General features: G+C 38.5%; 1 protein-coding gene across 1 annotated transcript in view; it reads right to left on the reverse strand.

Annotated features, from left to right (window-relative positions):
- Positions 1-2058: 2058 nt before the first annotated feature.
- Positions 2059-26476, reverse strand: part of cables2b (Cdk5 and Abl enzyme substrate 2b) — a 56188-nt gene continuing 31770 nt past the window's right edge. The window contains exons 3-10 of the mRNA XM_059333417.1: positions 23539-23616; positions 20838-20946; positions 20572-20740; positions 12829-12926; positions 9447-9553; positions 9172-9291; positions 7716-7800; positions 2059-6569 (exon numbers count right to left, since the gene is read on the reverse strand). Coding sequence (XP_059189400.1) covers positions 6423-6569; positions 7716-7800; positions 9172-9291; positions 9447-9553; positions 12829-12926; positions 20572-20740; positions 20838-20946; positions 23539-23616 — 913 coding nt within the window. The 3' untranslated portion in view covers positions 2059-6422. The remainder of the gene's footprint in view (positions 6570-7715; positions 7801-9171; positions 9292-9446; positions 9554-12828; positions 12927-20571; positions 20741-20837; positions 20947-23538; positions 23617-26476) is intronic.

Here is a 26476-nt window from a genome sequence, read left to right on the forward strand (position 1 = left end):
TGACATACATGTTTGTTATGTTCAACTGATGGTATAGTATGACGATAACATTTCATAAAAAACGTCATTGTATAGTTTGTCAAGTTTGTCAGAATGGTATGTTATATATATATATATATATATATATATATATATATATATATATATATATATACCAGAGAGACGTGGCAGAAAACGGAAGACAACCATCAAAATGGATGGAAGAATAAGCAGAATGGCAAAGGCTCAGCCAATGATCAGCTCCAGGATAATCAAAGACAGTCTGGAGTTACCTGTAAGTGCTGTCACAGTTAGAAGACGTCTGTGTGAAGCTAATCTATTTACAAGAATCCCCCGCAAAGTCCCTCTGTTTAAAAAAAGGCATGTGCAGAAGAGGTTACAATCTGCCAAAGAACACATCAACTGGCCTAAAGAGAAATGGAGGAACATTTTGTGGACTGATGAGAGCAAAATTGTTCTTTTTGGGTCCAAGGGCCGCAGACAGTTTGTGAGACGAGCCCCAAACTGTGAATTCAAGCCACAGTACACAGTGAAGACAGTGAAGCATGGTGGTGCAGCATCATGATATGGGCATGTTTCTCCTACTATGGTGTTGGGCCTATTTATCACATACCAGGGATCATGGATCAGTTTGCATATGTCAAAATACTTGAAGAGGTCATGTTGCCTTATGCTGAAGAGGACATGCCCTTGAAATGGGTGTTTCAACAAGACAATGACCCCAAACACACTAGTAAACCAGCAAAATCTTGGTTCCAAACCAACAACATTGATGTTATGGAGTGGACCTTAATCCAATTGAGAACTTGTGGGGTGACATAAAAAATGCTGTTTCTGAAGCAAAACCAAGAAATGTAAATTAATTGTGGAATGTTGTTAAAGAATCTTGGAGTGTAATAACAGCTGAAAGGTGCCACAAGTTGGTTGACTCCATGCCACACAGATGTGAAGCAGTTATAAAAAACTGTGGTCATACAACTAAATATTAGTTTAGTGATTCACAGGATTGCTAAATCCTAGAAACAAAATAGTTTTGAGTTTGTAAAGTCAACGGCAGACACTGCTATATTTTTGACAGACCCGTCAACTAATTGCCCAATTGCACAGCCTTAAGAGTGTGCATATCACGAATGCTGGGTCTTGTTGCTTTTCTGAGAATCTACTGTGTGTATATATACAGTATATATATATATATATATATATATATATATACAGTATATATATATATATATATATACTGTATATATGGTTTATAAAAAGAAATTAATCAAAAACAAAACTTGACATATGCTAGTATGACATTTTTTCTTCTTCAAGAAGAAAAGCAATATCTTATGACTTTTTTCTCTCTCCAAATTTTTGTCATCCTATCATGGTTTTTCTGTCATTTATTGAGAAATTATGCTATAAGATCAATCAGCAGACCATAATGAGGATATTTTCTAGCATTTTTAGGTATTTTCAAATTTGACACTTTTTTGACCAAAAAAAAAAAAGACGGGGGGTTATTTTTGGAAATCTCATAATATGGTGTTCTTTTGTTAATTTTGGAAAAACTATGCTCTTATATGTAATAACAGACTGTAATTGACCCATTTAAAAAATTTTTTGGGCATTCTAAAATTTGACCATTTTTGACAAAAATCAACAAGCAATAGTATGACTTTTTCTTGAGGGGGTCATTTTTGGAAATCCCATAATGTATATGTTTTTTCCCCGCTATTTTTGAACAAACTATACTACTACACATATCAACAGACTATAAATAACCAATTTCTAGCATTTTGATGACCATTTTTTGACAAAAATTGACAATCAACATTTTTTTGAGGGGGTCATTTTTGGACATACATTTTAGGAATAATAAAAAAAGCACCCTCTTTTGACAAAAAAATCGACTTTCCTATACATTATTTAACCTACTCAGGAAAATCCACAGATTGTTTTCAATTTCATTAATATCAACATCGGCTATAGTCAAACTATAACGACATACAAACAGCACCTGTTTGAAGGGAAGATAAATGAATGTGTTAAAAATGAATCAGAGTAGAGAGCAGTAGTTTACATATTTTTAATCAAAATAAACTTGACATGAATTGAACATTGGCAGTTTAAACAGTATGTGGTCTTTATCTTTTACAAAATATTTCTCATAAATATTTCATCCAATAGTCTCCATACCAAACTGTCCCGTAGTGTAACTGACTACACAACAAACAACAGCTGCTGACAGAGCAGCCGGTACAAGAAACTTCACGCTACAAAATATATTTACCACTTATTTGTCACAAATCAATGATGCTAACCTGTTTTTTTTTTAAAATCTGTATCACCATGTGTGGAAACAACAGCTGAACCCAAAACAACATAAATAATATTTCCACAGATTAACTTCATGTCATGCCTCGAAACTGCTGCATGGCTCGTCCATGTCCATAAAGTACAAATAAAAAACATACAAAAATCGAATTAACTTAACTTAGAAATTGTAAAAACAATAATTATAAACGGAAGACAAACTCTGGGTTAATATTTCCCTTTTACAGCCTTTAACAAAGAAGAATAAAATAATAACTTGATACAAAACAATAAACTAAACACAACATGAGTTTAAACAAGGAGATAATAAATGCTGTGGCACGTAACAGGTAAACACACTGAGGACACAATAAAAGCTGCATAGACTCAAAATATCACAAATCTCTAATGTAGAGAAGACGACTGGAAGATCGTGTGCTGTTTCTACTCTCGAGCAGAGTCTTATATTTAACAAAGTTATTGAATAACAGTGTTTTTTACCCCCCATCTTTCATATTTCATCCACTTTAACAAAAGGAAGCCCTGCTGTTTATTGCCAATATGTACTTTTTACTTTCTTGAAAATGTCATAAAGTTTAAAATACGTGACTCTGCTCTCGAGTGTCTCAGTGCAAACTGGGAAGCGCAAGTTCTTCTTTACCACTTTTAATTGGAGCAGGAGAGAAAACTGAGACCCAAAAACCATATTTTTTTTCCGTTCCTAACTACTTTAAAATATCACCCAAAATACACTGTTTATCATAGAAAGAAACTGTAAAAAAAAGGCATTATGATCTGAATTTGAACTTCCCAACAGTCCTTGAACACACAAATGAAGTTTAAAATTGTGATATTTCTATCAGAATCACTTAATTCTACACGTCTCATTTAAAATAAAGCGTTTGCACTAACCAGATCCTGTTAAAAACATTAAATTCTGCTCCTCAGAGACACTGAAGCCATGATTGATTCTGCTGAGACCAAAGGTCACGTGACAAATATTCACTGAAAATCTGTTTACACAGAGCAGAGAGGAGAGGACAGGAGAGGCTTATAATAAAATATTCCCAACCTAATTCTTTAGGACCTGAACTGCCAAATCTGAAACATGAACTCAACACAAGGCCTAACTTTTGGCTGTGAATACTTGTAGTTTGAAACAGAACAAGCTGATTTGAAGCCGACATTTTCCGCAACAAAATGACGTTAAACACATCGACTTCACTCTGAGTGGAAGCCGTCGGCTCTCCTGCTCCAACTCTGCAGCGCAGAAGAACCCAGACTCCAAAACACAACGAGAGAAAATAACATCAGTGGAAGAACAGTGGTGTGAAACCTCAAGACAAAGAATCTTGTTTTAAATCCAAAAAGCTACATTAAAACACTATTCTTCATCTGGAGGATTGTTAGCAATAAATACATCAGTCAGTTCTCAATATACAATAATACAATAACGTACTTTACACATTTAATGTAGAAAAATATTATTATTTCCCTTGTTACTTCGTGATAAAATAAAGATTCAGGATTGAGAAGCAAAAAAGGCAAAGTGCAAAAACAACAGAGGTCCTACAGGAAGTGTTTGTGCTGCGGTCCATCCAACGGTCAAAAAAGAAAAGAGAAAACACTTTGTTTTGGGGTAAAGCAGGTAAAATGTTCCAACATGGACGAGAAACTGGCACAAACACCCGGCTAGAGGCCTCTGTTTGGTTAAATATTTGTCCCTTTATGATACAGTAAGAACAGAATAAATAATATCGGAGGGAAAAGCAGTTTTTCTAAGGTAGTTGGTCATGAACAGAAAGGTCTTTTTGGTAGCTGATGTTGCTTCACAGTGCAGACAGAATGAGAAAGTCTGGAGCCACAGTGAGTTCCTTCCAAGAAAACATGAATAATGTGTTTGCTGTTCATCTTAAGAAGCTTTAGTTTTCGGCCTGTTAAAAAAAAACAACATTGTCAAAAGTGTACCGTATGTGAGGCGGAGTTTCACTCATCTGCTTTCACAGCCGCTGGTGTTTTAATTCATCTTAATTCATTATCAGTGAGTTTATTTTCTTGATTATTTGTTCTATAAATGGTCAGAAACGAGGGAAAGTGCCCCTCACTGTTCCTCAAGTCAAAGTTAACATATTATTATATTAGATAAACATCATTAACAAACCAGCAATTGTTCACATTTGAGAAGCTGGAATCTGTGAATTTTGGGTATTTTTGCTTCAAAAAAGCAATGAGCAATAAGCAGAATATATCCTGATTATTATACCGTTGATCAACTTTTTTTTTCAGCTTTTGCCTTAATGTAACATCTAAAACTGAACACCAGACACATGTTGATATATTAAATCTATAAAGTAGTATTTAGGGACTGATTATTAGTTTTTATCTGAACAAAATCACAGTGCTGCTGCTGCTGCATGAATGATTCAACATGATATCAAAATGATTTCCATCTCTTCGGGACATTAAAAGATCCTCAGAAGTAATCGCCGGTTGTATGCAAATTAATGCTGCATGTGAAGAAGCCTTTGTTACAGGCTGACCATCCTAGAAATGGGGCACAGTGTTTATGTGATCTCATAGAATCAGAGATTAATTTTGCAAGACGCCACAGTGAAACGACAACAAAGGAAGCCATCGCTGCTGCAGAGACAATGACAACAGTGATGGTTTCATCAGTTTCACAGATACCTAATGCTTCCCCCGAATCACAGGATGCACTGCCTCTCTGTGGCCACCAGAGGGAGCCACAGCCTGCTCATCGCTGGCATCAAACCAGCAAGGAAGAGGGACGACAACATGAGAGCACATGAAAGGTCAAAACACAGAGTTCCTCGTTTGAATTCCTAGATTCAAGGATAGACAGAATAGGAACGGCTACTATTCAGGTGTCCTCCTGCAAGGCACTTACACATCTAAATGAGTCTAAAGAATAAAGCAGCTGATGAACAGGTGAAGCTCCCCCATCAGACCAGTGAAGAACAGAGAGTGGGAGTGTAGATGTCTTCAAAATAAACAGTTGTGTTGATACTTTGGAAGCCAGGACCGCACACAGAAAGGTTCTGATGCCGTTACATTAATGAGAGTCAAGAATTAGAAGAATCTAACTGGAGGATGAGATGTCCCAAAAGAGTACTGGAAACACCACAGTGCTGGATCTTTTCCTCTAATGGCCTCATTTTAAATTGCAATGTCTTTGCTCCTGCTGCAGAAAACACTCAGAACTTGTGATCTAAGATGCTTTTAGATGCAGTAAAATGATTGTCATAAGCACAAAATGTTGTGTTTAGTGACTGTCTGCAATTTAATAAAAAAGTGTTTTTTTTAACTTTTATGTCCAACAAAGGCAATGAAGTCTAAAGTTGAAACACCTCAAATAAGGAGAACTAGAGACACAGAGGTCTGGAAAAAATCTTTTAAAAAAAATCTGGAAAATTAAACTTTGGAAAAATCTATGGCACAAATTTGACTGGAGTTCGAAAATGCCCTTTTGGTTAGATTTACTTTGGAAGTAAATCTCTCCACCGATTTAAAGAACAGTTGACCAGGGTGAATTTTGGGCCAATAGTTGTTCACATTCTCAGTGGCAGAAATCTTAGAAAGGACGACTCAAAAACTGCTGAACACAGCTTAACAAAAGTCTCAAATTTACCTAAAATGATCTGTTTCAACCAGATATTCTTGCTCAACAAGCCATGTTCAACAAAGTCGACATTACTAAAATCTCAGAGGGAAACCTTCCATAAAAAAAAAAAAAAAAAAAGGGTTTCTTTAACATGATATCGTGATGAATTTGGCCTTCAGTGATTCTCTCTGTGCCTTTGAGCCAGGCACCGCTGCTGCTGCTGAGCCGTCGATCACAGTGTGTCGTCGCTTTGGTGTTTGAGGGAGGAGAGAAGGCGCGTCGCTCTCTGAACAAAGCGGCGTCAGGCCTGCTGCCGTACTTCCTTCACAGTGTGGATCAGCTTTGGTGTCTGCATTGTGATTCCTCAGTTGCCTTCATACCTCTGAGCCTGGAGCCTCCAGCATCCGTCCGTCACAGTGTGGAGGAGCAGGGAGGAGCAGGGAGGAGCTGAGAGGAGCTGGAGAAGCCGGGAGGAGCTGGGAGGAGCTGGAGGCTGCTGCTACGACTGCTGCTGCTGCACCAGCTTTCTGTAATGTGGCATGACTTTGCTCTCAGGGAGGTAGAGCGCCATCTCCAGGGCAACCAGGATGGTGAACTCAAACGATATCAGCTCCTTCCTGCTGATCCTGAAGCGCTCCTCCAGCTTCTACAGAGACAACACAAAGCAAAGCACGAGAGTCAAACATGATACATTCTTTCTTTTCGTTGTTTTGGCCAAAAAAAGGATAAATTTTGACATTTTATGCTGAAGGCCGGTAGTGCTTCATTTTACATGAAAAAAATCTGGGCTCATTGAATCCACAAGAGTATCAGCTTTCCAATGATACACTATTTATGTGAGTCAAACAATCAACACAATACTGAGATGGATGGTTCAAAAGCATTTATATATAGTTATTAATGTTTAAGTCATGTATGAGGATTTATTTCCTCATTTTATTTCAAATTCAACATATTCAAAATATATTTATATATATATTATATATATAAATTTTATTTCTACGCATCATTTGAAGATCTGGTACTCTTTGGTGGGATTTATTACCTCTTTTTTTTATATTTTACAGTAAACAACAAACTAGTATTGATTCATTTGTCAATTATTTCTCCAGATTAAGTGCTTTATCATTTATTCTTATTTCTAAGATGTTAGAAAACAGAGAAACGTGGCCATCACAACTTTTCTGAGCTCAACATGGGTGTTTTTATTTTACCTGTTTAGTCTGACAAAAGTCCAGAACCCTAGAATATAAATAATATCAGTTCATAAAACAAAACATAAAACAGAGAAAAGTTCCATTTTTTTTTTTTTTTTTTTTTTTTTACACGTGTTTAACATGCTTTGCTTCATATTTGATGTAAATCATTAACAGATTACTAGTTAACTGTTGGCAATTAATCTTCAGTCAGCTGACTAAAATAAATCCTATTTTCTGTTAAGGTTAAGAGTTCTGTTTATTATAAGAGTTGTACTGATTGAAGCATTTTATAGATGAAAAACAACGTTTTCTCTGGTGTAACAGAGAGACTGTTTCTAACTAAAATAAAGTTTTCTTGTTACATGCGTCCTGGTTTACCTGTGAAAGGTTAAAAATGCCACTTTACCAGTTTGGATTTAATGACACCGAGTGCTGAGTTAACATCAGGGGACAGAGAGACTTCAGGTCGTTTTCCACCTGCTCAGGTAGATCAGCTTCACAAACACCTGAGCACGAGCAACATGAGCTGACTGACAGCCAGAGCCACCACCATGATCCTAATATGTGTGTGTGTGTGTGTGTGTGTGGCTTACATCAATGAGGTGTTTGACCTCCTGTTTCCTGAGGTCGCTGCTGATCTTAGCAGCCAGTAGGATGCAGGCAGCCGACACCAACTTCCTGAAAGACGGCAGCAGACAAAGCTGAGTTAATTACAGGTGCATCTCAATAAATTAGAATATCATAGAAAAGTCTATTTATGTCAGTAAATCAATTAAAAAAGGTGGAAATAACACATTATATTGATCCATTACACACAGAATGAAACATTTCATGTCTCGATTTGTTTAATTTCTTCTAATTATAATGATTATGGCTTACATTTAACGAAGACCTAAAATTCAGTGTCTCCAAAAAATGTTGAATATTACAAAAGACCAATTTTAAAGAGTATGTTTAATATGGAAATGTTGGCCTCTGAAAAGTATGTCCATCTATATGACTCAAAACTTGGTTGGGACTGTTTGACTTGAACTACTGGAAATGGACTTTTCTATGATATTCTGATTTATTGAGATGCAGCTGTACTGAACGGCCAGGAGAAGGTCACAGTCACATGACGTTAAGCAATATTTACAGGCAACATCCATATCCATCCCCATATATTTGTCCAAAATCTAAACAAAACCACTTTAGAACAATTTAGTTTAACCCTCTGGAGTAAAAACTTCAGCAGCGTGTTTTCCCTAGTCAAGTAAAACCGGAGATAAGGTCAAATATATTATATGATGGAAATCAGGTCAGCTGAATCAGTGATCTCTTTTTAGTCTCTTCTTAAAACATACTTTTATCGGATAGCCTTTCCTGATTTTACTTTAATTTTAACTTCCCTTGAACTGTTTTAACTGCACAGAACTATGTCATTTTCTAACATGATTTTTATCTGTTGTTTTATGTCTGTTTTTAACTTGTCTTTGTAAAGCACTTTGTAACATTTGTTTTGAAAAGGGCTCTATAGATTAAGACTATTATTATTATTATTATTATTACTATTACTATTATTACTATTACTACTACTATTATTATTATTATTATTATATATAGTATGAAAATATAGAAGCAGATTTTCTCCTCATTTTAACTCTTATGTGTTTTATTTAGAACAAACATTTAAAATTTAAATATATATTTATGACACTTGATGGCACAAAAATAATAATTTATAAGAGAAATTCCTCTTGTTTTGTTATTCTATTTTATTTTCATGATTCATTGTCATTGTCATTATAACTGTTTTTCTGCATGTCTACATGTCTGAGTTGTTCCCACTTCTAGCCATGATTGTTTTGATTCCATAGAGCTGCAGGACTTACAGATTCATATAGATTTAATATATTGCAGTGAAATACAAGGACACAGTAAGTAAAATGTAAAATGGGCAAGAACCGCCCTGAAACAGCTCGTTGGGGTTCAGAGGGATAAAGGACAACATGTCAAAGTGCAACTTGTGTGCCATCAGGCTTTACAGAGACTGATGAGATGCTAAAGTACCTGTTCTGTTTGTTGAGTCGACCCTGCAGCACCAACTTCTCAAAGTAGACGAAGGACATGGCGATAGTGACGGGCTGCAGGCCGCAGTCCTCCCCGACGACTCTCATCTCTCTCTTCAGACTGAGAGACAAAGAGAGAGGAAGTTTTCAACATGATGCAATACTTGACAGTCCTTTCAGAGTGCAGACAGTATATAAACCCTAATGAAGTATATTCTATCGTCAGAATATCAGAGTCCCTGTTGGTATTTAGTTGATCCATCTGAAATACTCTACCTGCGTATCTTGCTGAGGGTGAGTTTAATATGAGGGAACTTCTCCTTAAACGTCTCGTTCATGTCTTTCTTCAGATCGGACGGTTTGACGTATTCTATCACCGTCGTCTGGAGGATAAAAGACGAGAGGACAAGATGTAATAAAAAGAAATGGAGGGAACAGAACAAAAGAAAAGCAGGAATTGAAGAATATAAACAGGAACGAAGAGATTTGTTGTCGTGAAAGTGGAAGCAGACATTTCAAAGTCAAACAGTGGTCTCTGAATGTAAATGAACCTCGTGTTGAAGTAAACTCTGACTGAGTGTGTTTCTCTGCTGCTTCATACTGCTGACCATACAGTCTATGCATGTTATGGATTTTTGTATTACATATTAGATGCTTTTTAATACTAGAGTAATACTGGAGTAATTTAGGTTGAATCCTGCATCACACATATAAATAAATATAAGTTTTCTTCAGAGTCATTTTAATTTACATGAATTATTATGGCAGTAACAAAAACATTATGCTCAGTGTTGTTAGAATAATAAGGGACTAACTAATGGATCTGAAAACTCTATTCAAAAAAAAAAAGAAGCTCGATTTTATTACAATTAAAGTACGCTGACTACAGACACATTTGTATCTATTGGTATACATGTTTTTAAAAAAAAATATATTCTTGAAAAGATAGTTTTTTTTTCTCCGCTAAAATGTAGGAAACAATGCTTGGGGTGATTTAGAAATGGTGTCAGCCATTAATCCTATTTTTAAAAAATTCTTTACTTACATGTTTAGCAATTACTAAACACAGAGTACTGATGTTTATTTAGCTATTATTTCACGTTTTATTAAAGCCTTTTCTTTATTATCTCAGTTTTCATTTAGATAACTGGTTCACAAAGTACTGTATGCATAATCTATAATAATGTTAAATATTGTTGAGTAAAGTAGTCAAATCCAACCTTTTCAAAGTATTGCATATCATATCGGTGCAGAATTGGTGCAGAAAGAAAGAAAATTCACTATATCGGCTGCTGTAATCGGTAATGTTTGAATTTTTCCACTCTAAATTCGGTATTCAAGTCCGTTTTAAACAAAAAATACCAGCAGCTTGTTGCACCAGCTGTGCTTACGTTCAAACTTAGCCTAATGTTAATTATTACTGTTATTATTAAGTTGTTAAAGACACACATTATAAAAATAAAAGCAGTTGCACCATGTAGATAAATTACAACAAGACTAAACAGTTACACACGCCTCTATAAATGGCATGGTATAAATTATAAGATGTCACAGAATTATACCCACTCATGGTAAAACAGCTTCTGGCAATATTAGGTTAACCTTCTGAACCCCAACAAGCTGTTTAAGGGCATTTTTTTTCTCTTTTTACATTTTACTCACTGTGTCCTTGTATTTCACTGCAATATATAAAATCTTTATCAGTCTATAAGTCCTGCAGCTCTATGGAATCAGCACAATCATTGCTAGAAGTGGGAACAACTCAATGTCTTTATGCAGAATAACACAGTTATAAAAGAAAAAACACACGTTGAATTTTTTATGGTAAATTGTGTTTTGGGAAAAAAATGTCTCTCCACATATTGTACATATTGAAGTATTGTCATGTTTCCAGCCTCTCCTGTCCTCTCCTCTCAGCTCTGTGTAAACACATTTTCAGTGAATATTTGTCACGTGACCGTTCATCTCAGCAGAATTAATAATGTCTGAGGAGCAGAATTTTATGTTTTTAACAGGATCTGGTTAGTGCAAACAATTAAATTTTGGCGACATTTTAAATGTAGAATAAAGAATAAAAAAATTCAAGCTTGGTTTTGTTTACTTTTTCTAACAGAAACCTATGATCTGTCTAAGGACTGTCGGAATGTTCAAATTGTGATAATAATGTTTCTTTCTACAGTAAATTGTGTATTTTTGGCGATCTTTCAAGACAAACATACTTTAAGGCCTCATTGTTTGTACAAGTGGTAAACGTGACATTTAAGGTCCCCATTTAATGGTGCTTGTCGGAAAGTGTGTTTATAGTGTATATATATGTGTGTGTGTGTATGATATAGAGTGGATGGTGTCGTGGGTTGTGAGATATTGCGTGCGCGCGCGCACACACGCGCGCACACACACACACACACACACACACACACACACACACACACACACACACACACACACACACACACACACACACACACACACACACACACACACACACACACACACACACACACACACACACACACACACACACACACACACACACACACAGAGAAAGATCAGTGACAGAGCAGACCACCTCAGCAATAATCTTCTTCTCTGATGGATTAAACAGTAACAACCAGGTGTGTGTGTGTGTGTGTGTGTGTGTGTGTGTGTGTGTTTGTGTGTGTGTTTGTGTGTGTGTGTGTGCATTTAATTCATCTCAGTGGAGGGATAAAACTAAGCTGCTGCCTATAGGATAATTATGTTGATGTAAAAGAGCTCTGTGTGTGTATGTGTGTAGGTTTTCTCAGTAGTGATTATTTTGTTCTCAGAGGTCTATAATCCTCACCGATTCTCTCTTCTACACTCTCCTTTCATTTCACTCACTGTTGTTATATATGGTGCAATATTGGTCTTCATCACACAAACGTTGCAAACACAAACAAAAACTGTGAAAACAAACAATAAACAAACAAACACTTGTAACAAATGGACCAATCGATGCAAACAAACAGTGAAAACAATCAGATCCTGAAGTGAAACCAAATGAGACACAAACCATCAGCACTGTTACTGGGGATTTCCACCGGGCGCTTTACAGCAGCAGCACGTCTCCACCGCGGTTTTGCTGCGTCTGCTGCCCGGCGTCAATTCACACCGGGCGCGTTACAGCAGCAGCACGTCAGCTTAGCGAGCCGGTCGTATACACGCGAGATAACGAGATCACGCGATAATCCTGACCATATGGGAGACCGCAAGATCCCGTGATAAACTCTAAACTCTATTTATACAGTCTATGGATAAACTGTGTGTATAAAGTAAACAACAACAACAAAAACCAACTTACTTTGCTTCTCTGAGGTGAAAGATATGTTGATCTGACTACGCTGCAGTAACGTGCCCGGTGGAAATCAGGCTTTATCTGTCACCTCACATGGCTGCAGGATACCATACTGCTGATACAATAATATTGTGTCTTTCTCTGCATTTTAAAGCCACTTACTGCATGTAACATGTAATGCAGCAGTTGACCTGCACCCACAAACTGAAACCAGAACGCTTCAGATGCCTAAAGCTCGTCCCGTTGCCTACGTTCATGTGCAGGTTTCTGTTTATAGACATTCTGCAGCACGAGCTTGAAAATAAAATAAAATAATAAATAAATATTCATCGTCTTTCTTACCATGTAGGAGGCGAAGATCAGCACGCGCTTGTGCTTCCCACAAGGCCACTGGGGGTCACTGAGGAGGTTCGGGTCGTAGTCTGTCACATCATCCAGACCTGCAACACACACACACACATGGTTAAGTCAGTGGATTTTTTTTTATAAATTAAAAATAACAGTTAGTTATTGCTAGATTTAGTTAAAGAGTAAAACCTGAAGTGAGTGCAAGCGGAGCCATGTAGGCACAGGGTTAAGATAAAAAAAAAAAAAGAAGAATGTGTGGAATAAAAAAAGAAATTATTTTTATCAGGTTTAATTTTACGTCAGACTTTATATTATGTTATATTAGAATCAGAGTTTCCCACAGGATTTGATGGGAGTCTGGGGGGTGGGGGTGGGTCGGATGTAGCCGGGAGATACTGTATTATAGAATCTTTATTGTTTTCCTACTGTGTCATTTTTAATTGCTGTCAACATGCTTTCCACTAGGACATGACAGACAGACAGTGTGGAAAAATAGCTGGCTAGGGGGGTCCGGGGGCAAGCGCCTGGAGAATTTTTTTTCCATAAAAGCACAAATTTGGTGGCCTCTCACACACGTAGTCGACACTGTGCTCTTATTTTGAAAGCTGCATGCATTTGGCGACAGTAAGTCATTTAAAACAGTTAGGCACAGTTTAGTGTGACTAAAACAAAAAAAAAAGCTAAAGCTAGCTCGCAGCTACTGAATGGTAATGCATAATGCAGCAGTGTGTTTGGACGTGATGGCCCAGACGTTTCTATATCATGTTATGAAGTAGAGAAGTGGGGAGGGCAACTCGGTAGATTCAGTGCGTGTGTAAGTGTGTAAGTGTGTGAATGTGTGAATGTGCGTGCATGTCTCGGAGGAGGACCAAGAGGTGGGGGTCGGGGTTTCGACTGACAGACACTCTGCTGGGCAACGGCACACAACGCGAAATAACTTTATATTATGAATCGTGTAAAAATAGTTTCAGTAGCTTGAAATGTGATGTTAGCGGAGCACAGGAGACTCTAGCGGGACAGATAAGGGTAGTTATTAGGTAATTAATGGGAAACCCTGATATTACAAAATTTAACTAGAGGTGTAAATCAGCATACAATGTTATCCTGATACTTGAGTCACGATACGATATTATTGTGATTTTAAGCATTTTGTGATGTGGTGAGTATTGAGATACAATATATTGCGATTTAACTGTTGAAAATGAAATTCCATCAAGAATTGTTTTGTCAAATAAGAGAAAATTCTCTGTCTATTTTTCCAACTTTTTTTTCATAAATCTGCACCTTTTTTCTCGCAGATTTGCCAATTTAAATCTCGTAAATTTGCAACTTTTTCTCGAAATATTACCCCCCTCCCCCAGTCCGTATTTTTATTTTTATTTTCATACTTGGCCCTAATGCGCCATCATACAAACCCACAGACTGACCAACAAAGTATTCAGTCAAACTGAACTGAACTGATGTCAAACATGTATGGATGACAACAACTGTAGCATTTTATTAAACTTCACTTCACAAGCTTCACTGCTCTCAATTTTTTGAATGAAACATAAAAAAAGCTGAACTTTGCAGCGTTATTTAGACCAGCTATTCTCAACCTTGGGGTCCCGACCCCAATTGAGGTCGCGAGATGATTTCTGGGGGTCGCCAAATCATTTTGGAAGCCAGCTCTGTCTCCACTGTGCTAAAGTGTTCATGTGTTAATGTGTTTTAGTCTTTTTGGTCATTTAATGTCTTTTTTTGTCAATTTTGTGTCTTTTTTTTGGTCATTTTGTGTCTTTTTTTGGTCATTTTGTGTCTTTTGTTGTCATTTTGTGGTCAATTTGTGTCTTTTTTGGTCATTTTGTTTCCTTTTTAAGTCATTTTGTATCTTTTTTGGTGACTTCATTTCTTTTTTGGGCCATTTTGTGTCTTTTCTGACAAATCCCTGAGTTTGTATGATATGAACTGTGCGTGTGTTCAGTGAGCAGGGGTCGCGGACAACATGCATGTTAAATTGGGGGTCGCGACTCAAAAAGGTTGAGAACTACTGATTTAGACAGTTTCCAGACACAATATCCTGACGCACATGATGCCTATAGCTTCCTGGGATCTTCTTGTTTCATATGATACCAGTATATTCATAAAAGTGAGCCAGCTACAGCCTCTGAAAAATGGGGAAGATACTGACAGAACACTAAATATTGAAACTTGGCGGCCATGAATCGATATATTGCCACGCAAAATATCGTGGAAGTATGCTGTATTGATGTTTTTCCCCACCTCTACTTTTAACCTTCTTATATCCCAGGGTAAATCATACTGTACTCTATTATGTTAAGATGTTATGTTATATTCTCATTTTATTATAGAAACCTCTTATTAGGGCCTCGGGGCAATCGCACCGAGCACTACTGTTATACTGTGGATTTCTTCTTATTCCTCTTGCGGACGCAATTTCGTCCCGCTACTAGTCCTACAACTTAAAGAGTTGCAGGACAAATTATATATCAAAACGTGCTGTTTGATCGGGATCGGTGTGCTATTACTTTTCTCTACAGAATACAAATTTTTCGCGACGTAAGTCGCGAAAAACTGCTCAAAATTTTGCATTGAAATGAATGGGACAGCCGACAAAAAATGAGCGAAAAAGAACAATCATTGGAGATTTTTAAACGTCTACTTCTGAGGCATAATTTCACCTAGAGACTCCATTTAAACTTTAAACAGTAGACACAAGTCTTGTGTATCGGTGTATTAATCCACGTTTCGATAGGTCATATAGTTTTTTATCAATCCCTGTTCAATGACCATGATCATTTTTGGAGAAATTCTGAGATTATAATGGGTGTGTATTGCACGGAATGTTCGTGTCAGAGTGTGTGATGTCATCGCTCAGAGTGTAGAAGGAGAGGTAAAACTGTCAAAAAATAAATTTTAAAACTGCGCTCCAGGCCACAAATTTCACTCTACAGAAATAATTTATACATAGAAACGTAGGAAAATTTGTCTTCTCACTCACAATCTTCTGGTAAAGCTGTCAGAGTTATAGTTTGGGCGTACGACGCACAGATGCGGCACCAACACCACCAACAGCCTCATTGGGTCCCATATTAAAAACGCAGGGAGATATTTGAAAAAGGGAGATGGAACAGTTTTTTTTAGATCGCTCTAACAAAGCTATTTTTTCATTTTTCTGGAAAAAAAACATATGTAGACGTTCAGGAAGAACTCAGGACACTCAAAGTGAAGTCGAATCAATGATAGGTATTATAGTTTTGCCAAAAATGCTTTCTGTTCGAGGCCAGAAATTCCAGTCCAACTCTGGCTGCTGTCACTCTTTCGGAACTTTAACAGGTGGTATCAGTTAATTTACCTATGGCTAAGCCCCGCCCCCTCCACTCACTCGGACAAACTGTCAACATTCGGTGATGGGCGCTATGGCAGCTGTGACAGTCAGAGAAATTTCACAGGAGGCAATTAATCACTTTTGGAGACAGAAAAATGAAATATCATCTCGAAGTCAAGCTTTTGTCCAAAGCGACTTACAATAAGTGCATTCAACCTGATGGTACTAGACATAGACCATAGGAATCGAGTAAGTACATAACTTTAAGAGCTAACTGTCATTGCTAAGGAGTGCTATATGTTAAAGAAGAAAAGAAGAGAAAAGAATAAGAATTTTTTTTTTTTAAATATATCTGTTAGGTGACCATGACTTAACCGAGGTATTGTTGGAAGAGATAGGTCTTCAGCCTGCTGCGGAAGATGTACAGGCTGTCTGAGGTCCTGATGTAGGGGAGCTCGTTCCACCATTTGGGAGCCAAGACAGAGAAAAGTCTGGAAGTGGTTTTGAGGCGAGTTGACCCACGCAAGGTGGGAGTCGCCAGCTGTTTGGCTGATGCAGAGCGGAGAGGACGGGCAGGAGTGAAGAGTTTGACAAGGTCCTGGATGTAAGTAGGACCTGAACCGTTAGCAGCAGAGTACACCAGAGCTAGAGTCTTGAAGCGTATCCGCGCAGCCACCGGTAGCCAGTGGAGGGAGCGGAGGAGGGGTGTTGTGTGTGAAAATTTGGGAAGATTGAAGACCAATCGAGCAGCTGTATTCTGGATGAGTTGTAGAGGTCGGATGGCTTTGGCAGGCAGACCTGCCATGAGGGAGTTGCAGTAGTCCAGGCGTGAGATGACCAGTGCCTGGACCAGGACCTGAGCTGCCTTCTGGGTGAGAAACGGGCGGATTCTCCTGATGTTATGCAGCAAGAATCTGCAAGATCTGGTAGTGGCGGTGATGTTTGTTGAGAGGGACAGTTGGTTGTCAAGAGTTACGCCAAGGTTTTTGGCGGTTTCTGTGGAGGCAACCACTGTGTCCTGGACAGTGATGTGGAAGTCAGTGGTGGGAGAGCCCTTCCCTGGGAGGTAAAGTAGCTCAGTCTTTCCCAGGTTGAGTTTGAGGTGGTGCGAGGACATCCACTGGGAGATGTCGGCCAGACATGCAGAGATACGTGCTGCTGCACGTGTTTCAGACTGGGGAAATGAGAAGATTAGCTGGGTGTCGTTGGCATAGCTATGATAGGAGAAGCCATGCGAGTGGATGAGGGAGCCAAGGGAGTTGGTGTAAATCGAGAAGAGGAGCGGACCAAGGACCGAGCCTTGAGGGACCCCGGTGGTGAGTAGACAGGGTTCTGAAACAGAACCCCTCCAAGTTACACGGAAGGTGCGGTCCTTGAGATAGGATTTGAGCAGAGAGAGGGCAGAGCCAGATACTCCAAGGTGGTGAAGGGTGGAGATGAGGATCTGGTGATCCACAGTGTCAAAAGCTGCAGAAAGGTCCAGTAGAACCACAACAGATGAGAGAGAGGCCGCCTTCGCCTTGTGAAGCTGTTCAGTCACAGCGAGAAGGGCAGTCTCTGTTGAGTGACCCCACTGACACCGCTCATTCCGCTGCTTGTTGTAAACAAACAGAGATCGCTAAGTGAACTCCTCCTGCAGCAGCAGCACATACACACTGTACTGCTACAGAGCTAACTGTAGCTAACTGCCGCTAACGAGGTCGGCCGGTTTGTTAACAAGAGGCTCTTGTTAACGAGCCAGCCGACCTCGTTAGCGCTCGTTAAGACGGAGTCGCTGGATTTGATATTGATAGATATTGATTTCTTACGGCACACTTGTGTGCCGCGGAACAGCGGTTGGGAATCACTGCCATAGGGAACCGGGTTACTGCTCCCATATTATTGGGCTATACCTTGTGTCAGAGTTGCATGTACCCCATGCACACCGTTTGACCATTTTAAACTTAAAATCTCAACAAAAAACACATAAAAATGATTGAAAACGGACTAACTCCAATGCATTTCAATGGATGTGGAAGCAGAGAATGTCCGAGTGTATTGAGTTAGCTATGCGCACTGTGATTGGCTCATCGCGTTTGGGGGTGTGGCTTAGCCATAGGTCAATTCAGTTGATTGCTTTGATCTGATTGCCTTTGATCTTTGATGTGATTACAGTTACAGATACACACACACACACATGCGCGTAAGTGTGCACACTCCTCACACATGCATACACATGCTTCAAACACGCACACACGCACATACAAGTAACTTTGTGATTTTAATTACACACACAGGTAACTTTATGCGATTTTCGCTACACACACACACACACCCACACAGGTAACTTTATGTGATTTTAATTACACACGCACACACACACAGGTAACTTTATGCGATTTTCGCTACACACACACACACACAAATGCGCGCATATGCGCGCACACTCCTCCACATACATGTTTTTCTCTCACACACACACACACACACTTTGAGGTTAAAGGGCATAGTTTGAAATCTCTGAAGAATCTCATCATAGTGTACACACACCGGCAATAGCCCCCGTGGCCCTTTCAAAATTTCCCCAGAGGAAATTTTCTAGTTATTTTTATACTGTCTCTATTTATATGCAGTTATTTTTGTTCTTTTGGCGAGTAATAAGGCTCAGCTCATCTCAAGAGTCTGACAGAATCCTCTTTTATAAAATGTCAATAATGTATAAGTTAGGTGGTTTTAATTGAATCTATTGATTGATTTGATTAGTATGAATATATAAAGATGTCAGATAAGAATATGGGTAGCAGAGAAAACTATAAAGACATGTTCATCTTAGCATAAAGACTGGAAGCAGAAGGAAAACTTGGAAAACAACAAGGTGCCTTGCACTTCAGTCCTTGACCGATCTAGGCCAGGGACTGCCCAAATGATCTGAAACTCCTTGGCAGGACTAACAGTTAAGCATGTACCTTACTGAAGATGAAGATGTAATTGTAGTCCCTTAATATTTGCACTCTTTTCACCTAAAACATGTCTATAAAAGGGTGTTTTTGGCCCCCTGAGACCAAACGGGGAGCTTGTTTTCAAGTTGAAATAATGACAGGAAATAATAGTAAAAAGAAATTGAAATCACCTGTTTAATAACTCTGAACAAAACCACATGATTGCTGGATTTTTTTGGGGGGACTTTTTTTTTTTTTTAGCAAACTAACATTTGATGTGTGAATAAAGCAGCTTTGAGAGCCTGAGAGACTGAAGAGACGTCACAAGAAGACTAAAAATATAAACCTGTTATCAGCACACTGACTGACACACACACACACACACACACACACACACACACACACACACACACACACACACACACACACAGCTGTGTTGTGTTAATGAAAGGTTTCAGATTAGAGGCTAATAAAGGGCACTGTCACTGTGTGTGTTTATAGACAGCAGAAGCATGAGACAGTGTGTACACAGTAGACACACACAATCACACACACAATCACACACACACACACACACACACACACACACACACACACTTTTTATTCTTACTTTTCTCCCAGTTATATACTGAAGAAAACACTACAACCCAGCTGCAACAATTATCACTCTTTTCATCTCTTCATCCCACCTCATCTCATTCCTCCATTCTGCTTTTCTCTTCCTCTCTTTCCCTCTCTTATTTACCTTTTCACCTTCCTTTCCTTCTTCATCACCTTCTTCTTGTTTACCTATTTTACCTTCTTGTTCTTCTCTTTCTTCACTTACTTTTTCTTCTTCACCTTCACCCCCTTTTTCACCTACTTTACCTTCTGCTTCTTCAACTTCTTCTCTTGCTTCTTTACCTCCTTTTTCACATTCTTTACCCTCTGCTTCTTCAACTTATACTCTCTTTTTTACCTCCTTCACCTCCCTTTTCTTCTTTACCTTCTCTTTCTTCGTCTTCTTCACCTTCTTTCTTTTTTACCTCCTTTTACACCTTACTTTCCTTCTTCATCATCTTCTTCTTGTTTAACTTTTTAGGTTGTTCTTTTTCTTCTTCACCTACTTTTTCTTCTTCATCATCTTCTTTTTACCTTCTTCTTCAACTTCATCTCTTGCTTATTTACCTCCATCTTCACATTCTTTACATTCTGCACCTTCTTATATTTCTGCTTCTTTACCTCCTTTTCACCTTCTGTACCCTCTGCTTCTTCACCTTATGTACCTTCTTCTTCACATTCTTTAGCTTCTTCCTCTTTACCCTTTCTACCACCCCCCCCCCCCTTGTTCTTCCTGTGCTCGTGTTCTCCAGCTTTGTCTAAATGCACGGACAAAGAGCTATCTATCTATACCTAAATGTGTCTGGTTGAAGAGATATAATCCATAATTTAAAGGTATGGCTAAGCGAGGCACAGCGATGCTGCAGCAACAATGCGGCGTGTGTGTCTTACCCAGGTCCAGTCCCACGGTGCTGTTCAGCCGGCTGGGCGGGCAGCTCCTGCCCGGCATGCTGTGCGTGCTCCTGGAAACGGGAATCTGCAGCGTCAGGTCGCTGGTGGACGCCGGCTTCTGCCTCACCAGGGCGTTAGTGGGGTACAGGAACTGGGCGTATGACACCGACTGAGATGGAGAAAGAGAGAGATAGATGAATTTATAGGATGTGAACACATGAAACTTTCAGTGATCGTTACAAAACAAGTGTGTTGTGTTTATCTACCCTGCCGTAAGTGTCCAGCTGAAAGCCCTCCAGCCCTGGCAGCATCTCCAGGGTGGTGGAGATGTTCCCCGACGAGTGCCTCCTCCTGGGGTGGTTTAACGTAGGGTCACTGGAGAGAGAGAGGGGGGAGAGAGAGAGAGAGAGAGAGAGAGAGAGAGAGAGAGAGAGAGAGAGAGAGAGAGAGAGAGGGAGAGGGAGGGAGAGGGAGAGAGGGAGAGAGAGAAGGAGAGAGAGAGGGAGAGGGACAGAGAGGGACAGAGAGAGAGAGAGAGAGAGGGAGAAGGAGAGAGAGAGAGAGAGGGAGAAGGAGAGAGAGAGGGAGAGAGAGAGAAAAAGGGACAAGAGAGGGACAGAGAGAGGGAGAGAGAGAGAGAGAGGAGAGAGGGAGAGGAGAGAGAGAGAGAGAAGTGGTGGTTTAGGTGACTGGAGATCAGTGCGTTTAGCAACAGGAATCTAAATTAAGGACGGCCGTGATAAAAGATTCACAACATGACGAATGTGATTCACAAAACTGCAGCAGTTAGAATTACTCATAAGTCACTGGCTGCATGTTAGCATCTTGAAAATCTCTTGGAGGAGGAGTTGGAGCTCTTGAGAAATGTAACATCTGTCAACATCAAGTCTCTTCTATGTGGAGTTTGTATGTTCTCCCCGCGTCAGCATGGGTTCTCTCCGGGTACTCCGGCTTCCTCCCACAAAACATGCACCTTAGGTTTAGGCTTAGGTAAATTGCCCGTAGGAGTGATTGAGAGCATGATTGTCTGTCTCTATGTGTCAGCCCTGTGATGGTGTGGAGACCTGTCCAGGGTGTACCTCGCCTCTCACCTCATGTCAGCTGAGCTCCAGTTCGGATAAGCAGTTAAGGATGATGAATGAATGAGTAAATGAATGAACGTGTGTCAGGGCCACCGTTATGTTTCTGTAAAGAGTCAGTGTTTATCACTCAAGCAATAGATGTGAGAGATTGATAAATAATAATAATAATAATAATAATAATAACTTTATAAAGTGCCTTTTAAGAAACCCAAGGACACTTTACATGAGACATAATGGACAAAATAAATGAAAGAAAAAAGATGTAAGCTTATTGTATAAAATTTAAATCTTAAATATCGTTGTAAAGTGAGCAAATAATCTGGAGTGAAAAAAACCTAATCAGCCTAAAACATATTATTATTAACATATTTAATGTATTTATTATTATTTACTTGAAAAGGGAAAATGTATAATAATCAATATTAAAACTAATGTTGATGTCCTTGAATTAACTTAAAGGCTAGTTTTCAATGTCAGTCTCTTTGCCAGATGTTGTTACACATTCGAGAATAATAAAAAATCACAATAGTACATTAGTTTAAAACACACTACACTGTGGGGGGAAAGCAATTACAATACAGGTAAACAGAAATTAAAGAGCAGTATTTTAATCCTCTTTTTAGTACCAAAAACATACTATGAGTAAAATTAAAAAGCTGAATTGATTTAAAAACCTTCGTCTCAGCACCACCTTAAGGACAAACTTTACTCTTTTGTAACATTTCTGCTTAGAATGCTCTCAAAAATATTTTTAAAATAAATAAATTTTGGGGTGCAGTGAACTCAGAAGCCTCGAGAATCTGCGTTTAGTTTAGTTTTAAAAAAGACAATATATTTTGCAAACTTCTTTCATTTTTTATTGGCCAAAAATCTGACATACGAGCGTCTGAGATTATTACAGACAAAACTATCCAGGTACATATGTATGTTTTTGCTAAATGTTTTCACGTCTCCCTATCTGTAATATTTAAAGGTGTCAGAGTGTGATATGTGGTGTCCTGTGAGTGAAAGGTCACTTCCCGCCACAGCCACAGTTTCTGCTGAACGCACACAGAAACAAACCACAGCATCAGCTACAAGATTAAACTGGAAACATGATGCCTGAGATCACTTCCTCTGCAGGGGGAAATACCAAAAACACCACTGCCTCAACTACAAGATATGTGTGTGTGTGTGTGTGTGTGTTGGTGTGTGTGTGTGTGCACAAAAGAGAAAGATGAAGGATTTTTTATGCGTGTGTATAATAATCTGTGCACACAAAACTGATTATTTCTTCCTGCTGTACTGATATTTATGCATGTGTGACGTGATGGTGAGCATGCACCAGGGCTGTTGTAGATTGTGTGTGAACGTGATAGAGGGAGAAAGGGATTAAGAGAAGTTTACATAACTGTAATAACATCTGTATTTCCAGCTGTGTGTTTATACAGTAACTGAGTGTGTGTGTGTGTGTGTGTGTGTGTGTGTGTTAGAGTTAGAGAGAACAGGAGAACATGATAAGTGTACGCTCTGATCCATGTTTAGCTGAAGTGTGTCTATAAAGATAAGTGTTTATCTATGGGGAAGTTTATATATGTGATTATGTCAGTGCATAGTGTATGTGTGTGTGTGTGTGTGTGTGTGTCTGTAAGTGTGTGTGTGTGTGTTGCCCGCTAAACAGTCCTCAGGTCATGTCAGGAGGCTCTGAGGCACATGGGAAAATAAAGTAGTCCTCACAAAACAACTCCTTTCTCCCTCTTTTTCTTTTTCTCCCACTGAGGAAATCACATCCTCCCCTCCTTTCTCTTTTTCTGCTGTTTCTCCTCTTTTGCTCCTCTGCAGCTCGTTCATGCAGCCCGACACTGACCTAAAGGTGTGTGTGTGCAGGTGCAGGTGTGCTGACTACCTGAGGTAGAAGCTTTCTCCGTAGGGCAGAACAGAGAAGGCAGCACAGAGAGATCTCTTCGCACAAATCAGCACGATCCTGAAAGACAAAAACAAACACATTTTAGTGGTGATGTTGTTTTATCGTCTGTCCAGTTGACTTTATACACTCACTTTATGAGCTAGCAAGGTGTACCTAATAAAGTGGCCAGTGTGATCTCCTACTGCCGGAGCCCATCTGCACATCAGCCTTTATGAGTTACCAGCAGTGTTTCCATTAAAGAAATTTTTTGTTGCATTAAAGAAAATGCGAATAAGGGACATTTACATCGACCGGTTTAGAGCGAATAAACAATTGTTCTCAAATACTGTGATTGTTAAATAAAGATGTTTCTATTTTCAGTGTAAAGAATTAATAAAAGCTCCCCTTTGAGGACAGGTGTATTTAATATACGTTAATAACTGTGACTGTGGTAAATGCGACAATGAATCACTGAATATTAAGGTGCAATCGATTTAATTTTTCATTTATTCCATATGCAATAAGCACCCTTAATCTAATAAACCTCTTCCTATCCTCTTGGAATTGTATTTAATCTATTAAATCTTATCCTTCCTCTACTTTGCTGCAGTTATTTATCATATCGGCTCTTAAATGTATTTTTTAAAATTAAATGTTTAACATTCACGCTTTTATTGCCTTCTCCTTGCGGAAAAATAAATGTCAGAACTGAACCAAACTGAGTGAATGTTGCTTTAATTTTGTTTTGTTCCAATCTTAACTGTCATTTTTGACACCCAGCTACATCTGTAAAAGTCTCCAGAGAGCAGATGTGTTTGATGATTAAAAGGCTGGGTTATTTTTAGACTATTGCTAAAAGCAAGTCAGCTTTATTGTGAAAATAATTTGTTTTTTTCTCTCTCACAGGTTCACACCAAATATGTGAGACATCTGGCGGTACCTTATTATGTGTGCATATTTTCAGTAGATAGAAAATAAAACCAGTGGATGTGCTGAGCTTGATGACAGTCAGGTCAACATATAAAAGTATCAAATAATCAGTGGTGGAATGTAACTAAGTACATTTATTCAAGTACTGTAGTTAAGTACAATTTTGAGGTATTTGTACTTTACTTGAGTATTTCTATTTTATGTAACTTTATACTTCTACTCCACTACATTTAGAGGCAAATATTGTACTTTTTACTCCACTTCATTTAGCTGCCAGTTTTAATTACTTTTCAGGTAGAGATTTAACATAAAACATGATAATTAAAGTAGTAGACATATTTTTTTTAATTAAACCACATAACAGTGTATTAAGTAGTTAAAATGAGCCCTGTCTTGAGAAAATGCTGCTCATAGAAATGCATTAATAACAATACAGTCATGGAAAAAAAATGATTAGACCACCCTTGTTTTCTTTAATTTCTTGTTCATGTTGATGCCTGATACAACTAAAGGTACATTTGTTTGGACAAATATAATGATAACAACAAAAATAGCTCAAAAGAGTTTAATTTAAGAGCTGATATCTAGCAGCACATCTCTCCTCAGCAGGGACCTGGATGTTTTGGCAACAGATAAAACACACACTTGACACTTTCCTAATCGAGCCAAGTGTTCCACCTGCACCTTTAATGGAGAAGCTGCTTAATAACAACATATTATAATGGGGTTTCAGTGGAGCAGAGTGTGTGTATTTTTTATTGCAGATCCTCTGGAGTGAAACCCCCTGCGGAGCACAGACTGCACATTGCTCGTCTGGTTTCTGTCTCAGAGGAAAATGTTTACAGTCATTATCTTTGGCTCGGGCACCAAAGAGACTGGGAGATGATTCACAGTGTGTGAAAACATAAACACACTTATTTTTGAGTGTATCATGTTTGTGATGAATCATTTTATCTTCTATATATATGTATACACACACACTAGTTCTATACGCAGCAACTAGGAAAGCATTGACCTTGAGTTTCACTGACGGCATTAATAACAGGCCACACACTGTCTGAGCTCCACAGAGAATTGAGGTTGACCACAAAAATAACATCAAGTCCATCCACAGACTGTCAGAGGGATCAGCAACAGAAGCAAATTCAGCCAAATCAAACTCAGAAGCAGCTCTGCAGTTAATCAGAATACTGGCAGAGCAAGAATTCAATCTAGAGTAGTTACATAACCCTGGATTAAACAATGTGAGCAAATAAAATACAGGCATTAAAAAGGAGCAAACCCTGATCTTAAAACCTGCTGTGGAGGATTAGAGCCTGACAGATATATCTGTTGACTAATGTTATCCGCCGATATTGGTCTATTGGCATCAGTGTACATGCTGTCTGATATGTGCCATTATGAAAACTTTTTTTACACAATATATAATAGAGGAAATATAGCTTGGTGTGATTTAGAAATGGTGTTAGCCATAAATCTTTTTTTTCTTTTTCTTTAACTGAACAGTAATCATGTTTATTTGGATATTTTCTTTATTCTCATCTATCCTTTATTTTCTAAAGTATTTATAGAATGGCTGACAATGTAATACATTGTTTGTTAAATGTATAATAATGTGTAACAATGTAAAATATTATTTAATGAAGTTTTATGTTTGAGAAAGTAGCTCTCTGTGTTCATTTGCAAAAAATTGGTGCACAGCCCACATTAAAAAAAGGTCTATTTTTCATTCCAAATCCAAAAATTACTATATCGGCCACAATATCAGTTATCAATGAATTTCCCCCCTCTAAAATCAGTATCTGCATCGATTTCAATCATCCTATATAGGTCAGGCTGTAGTGTGGATGCAGGAAAAGAGACGGCTGATTCTTGGCTGCTAGGACACGAAACTTGATAACAAAAATTCATATTAGACGTGTTTCCACTGAGTAATTTGTGGAAAGTGTTTGGGCTCCGCCCACTAGTTTGTTCCCCTCAGCCCAGGCCCAGTCCTCCCGCAGCAGTC

This window comes from Centropristis striata, chromosome 5 (assembly GCF_030273125.1).
Source record: "Centropristis striata isolate RG_2023a ecotype Rhode Island chromosome 5, C.striata_1.0, whole genome shotgun sequence".
In the NCBI taxonomy this organism is placed as follows: domain Eukaryota; kingdom Metazoa; phylum Chordata; class Actinopteri; order Perciformes; family Serranidae; genus Centropristis; species Centropristis striata.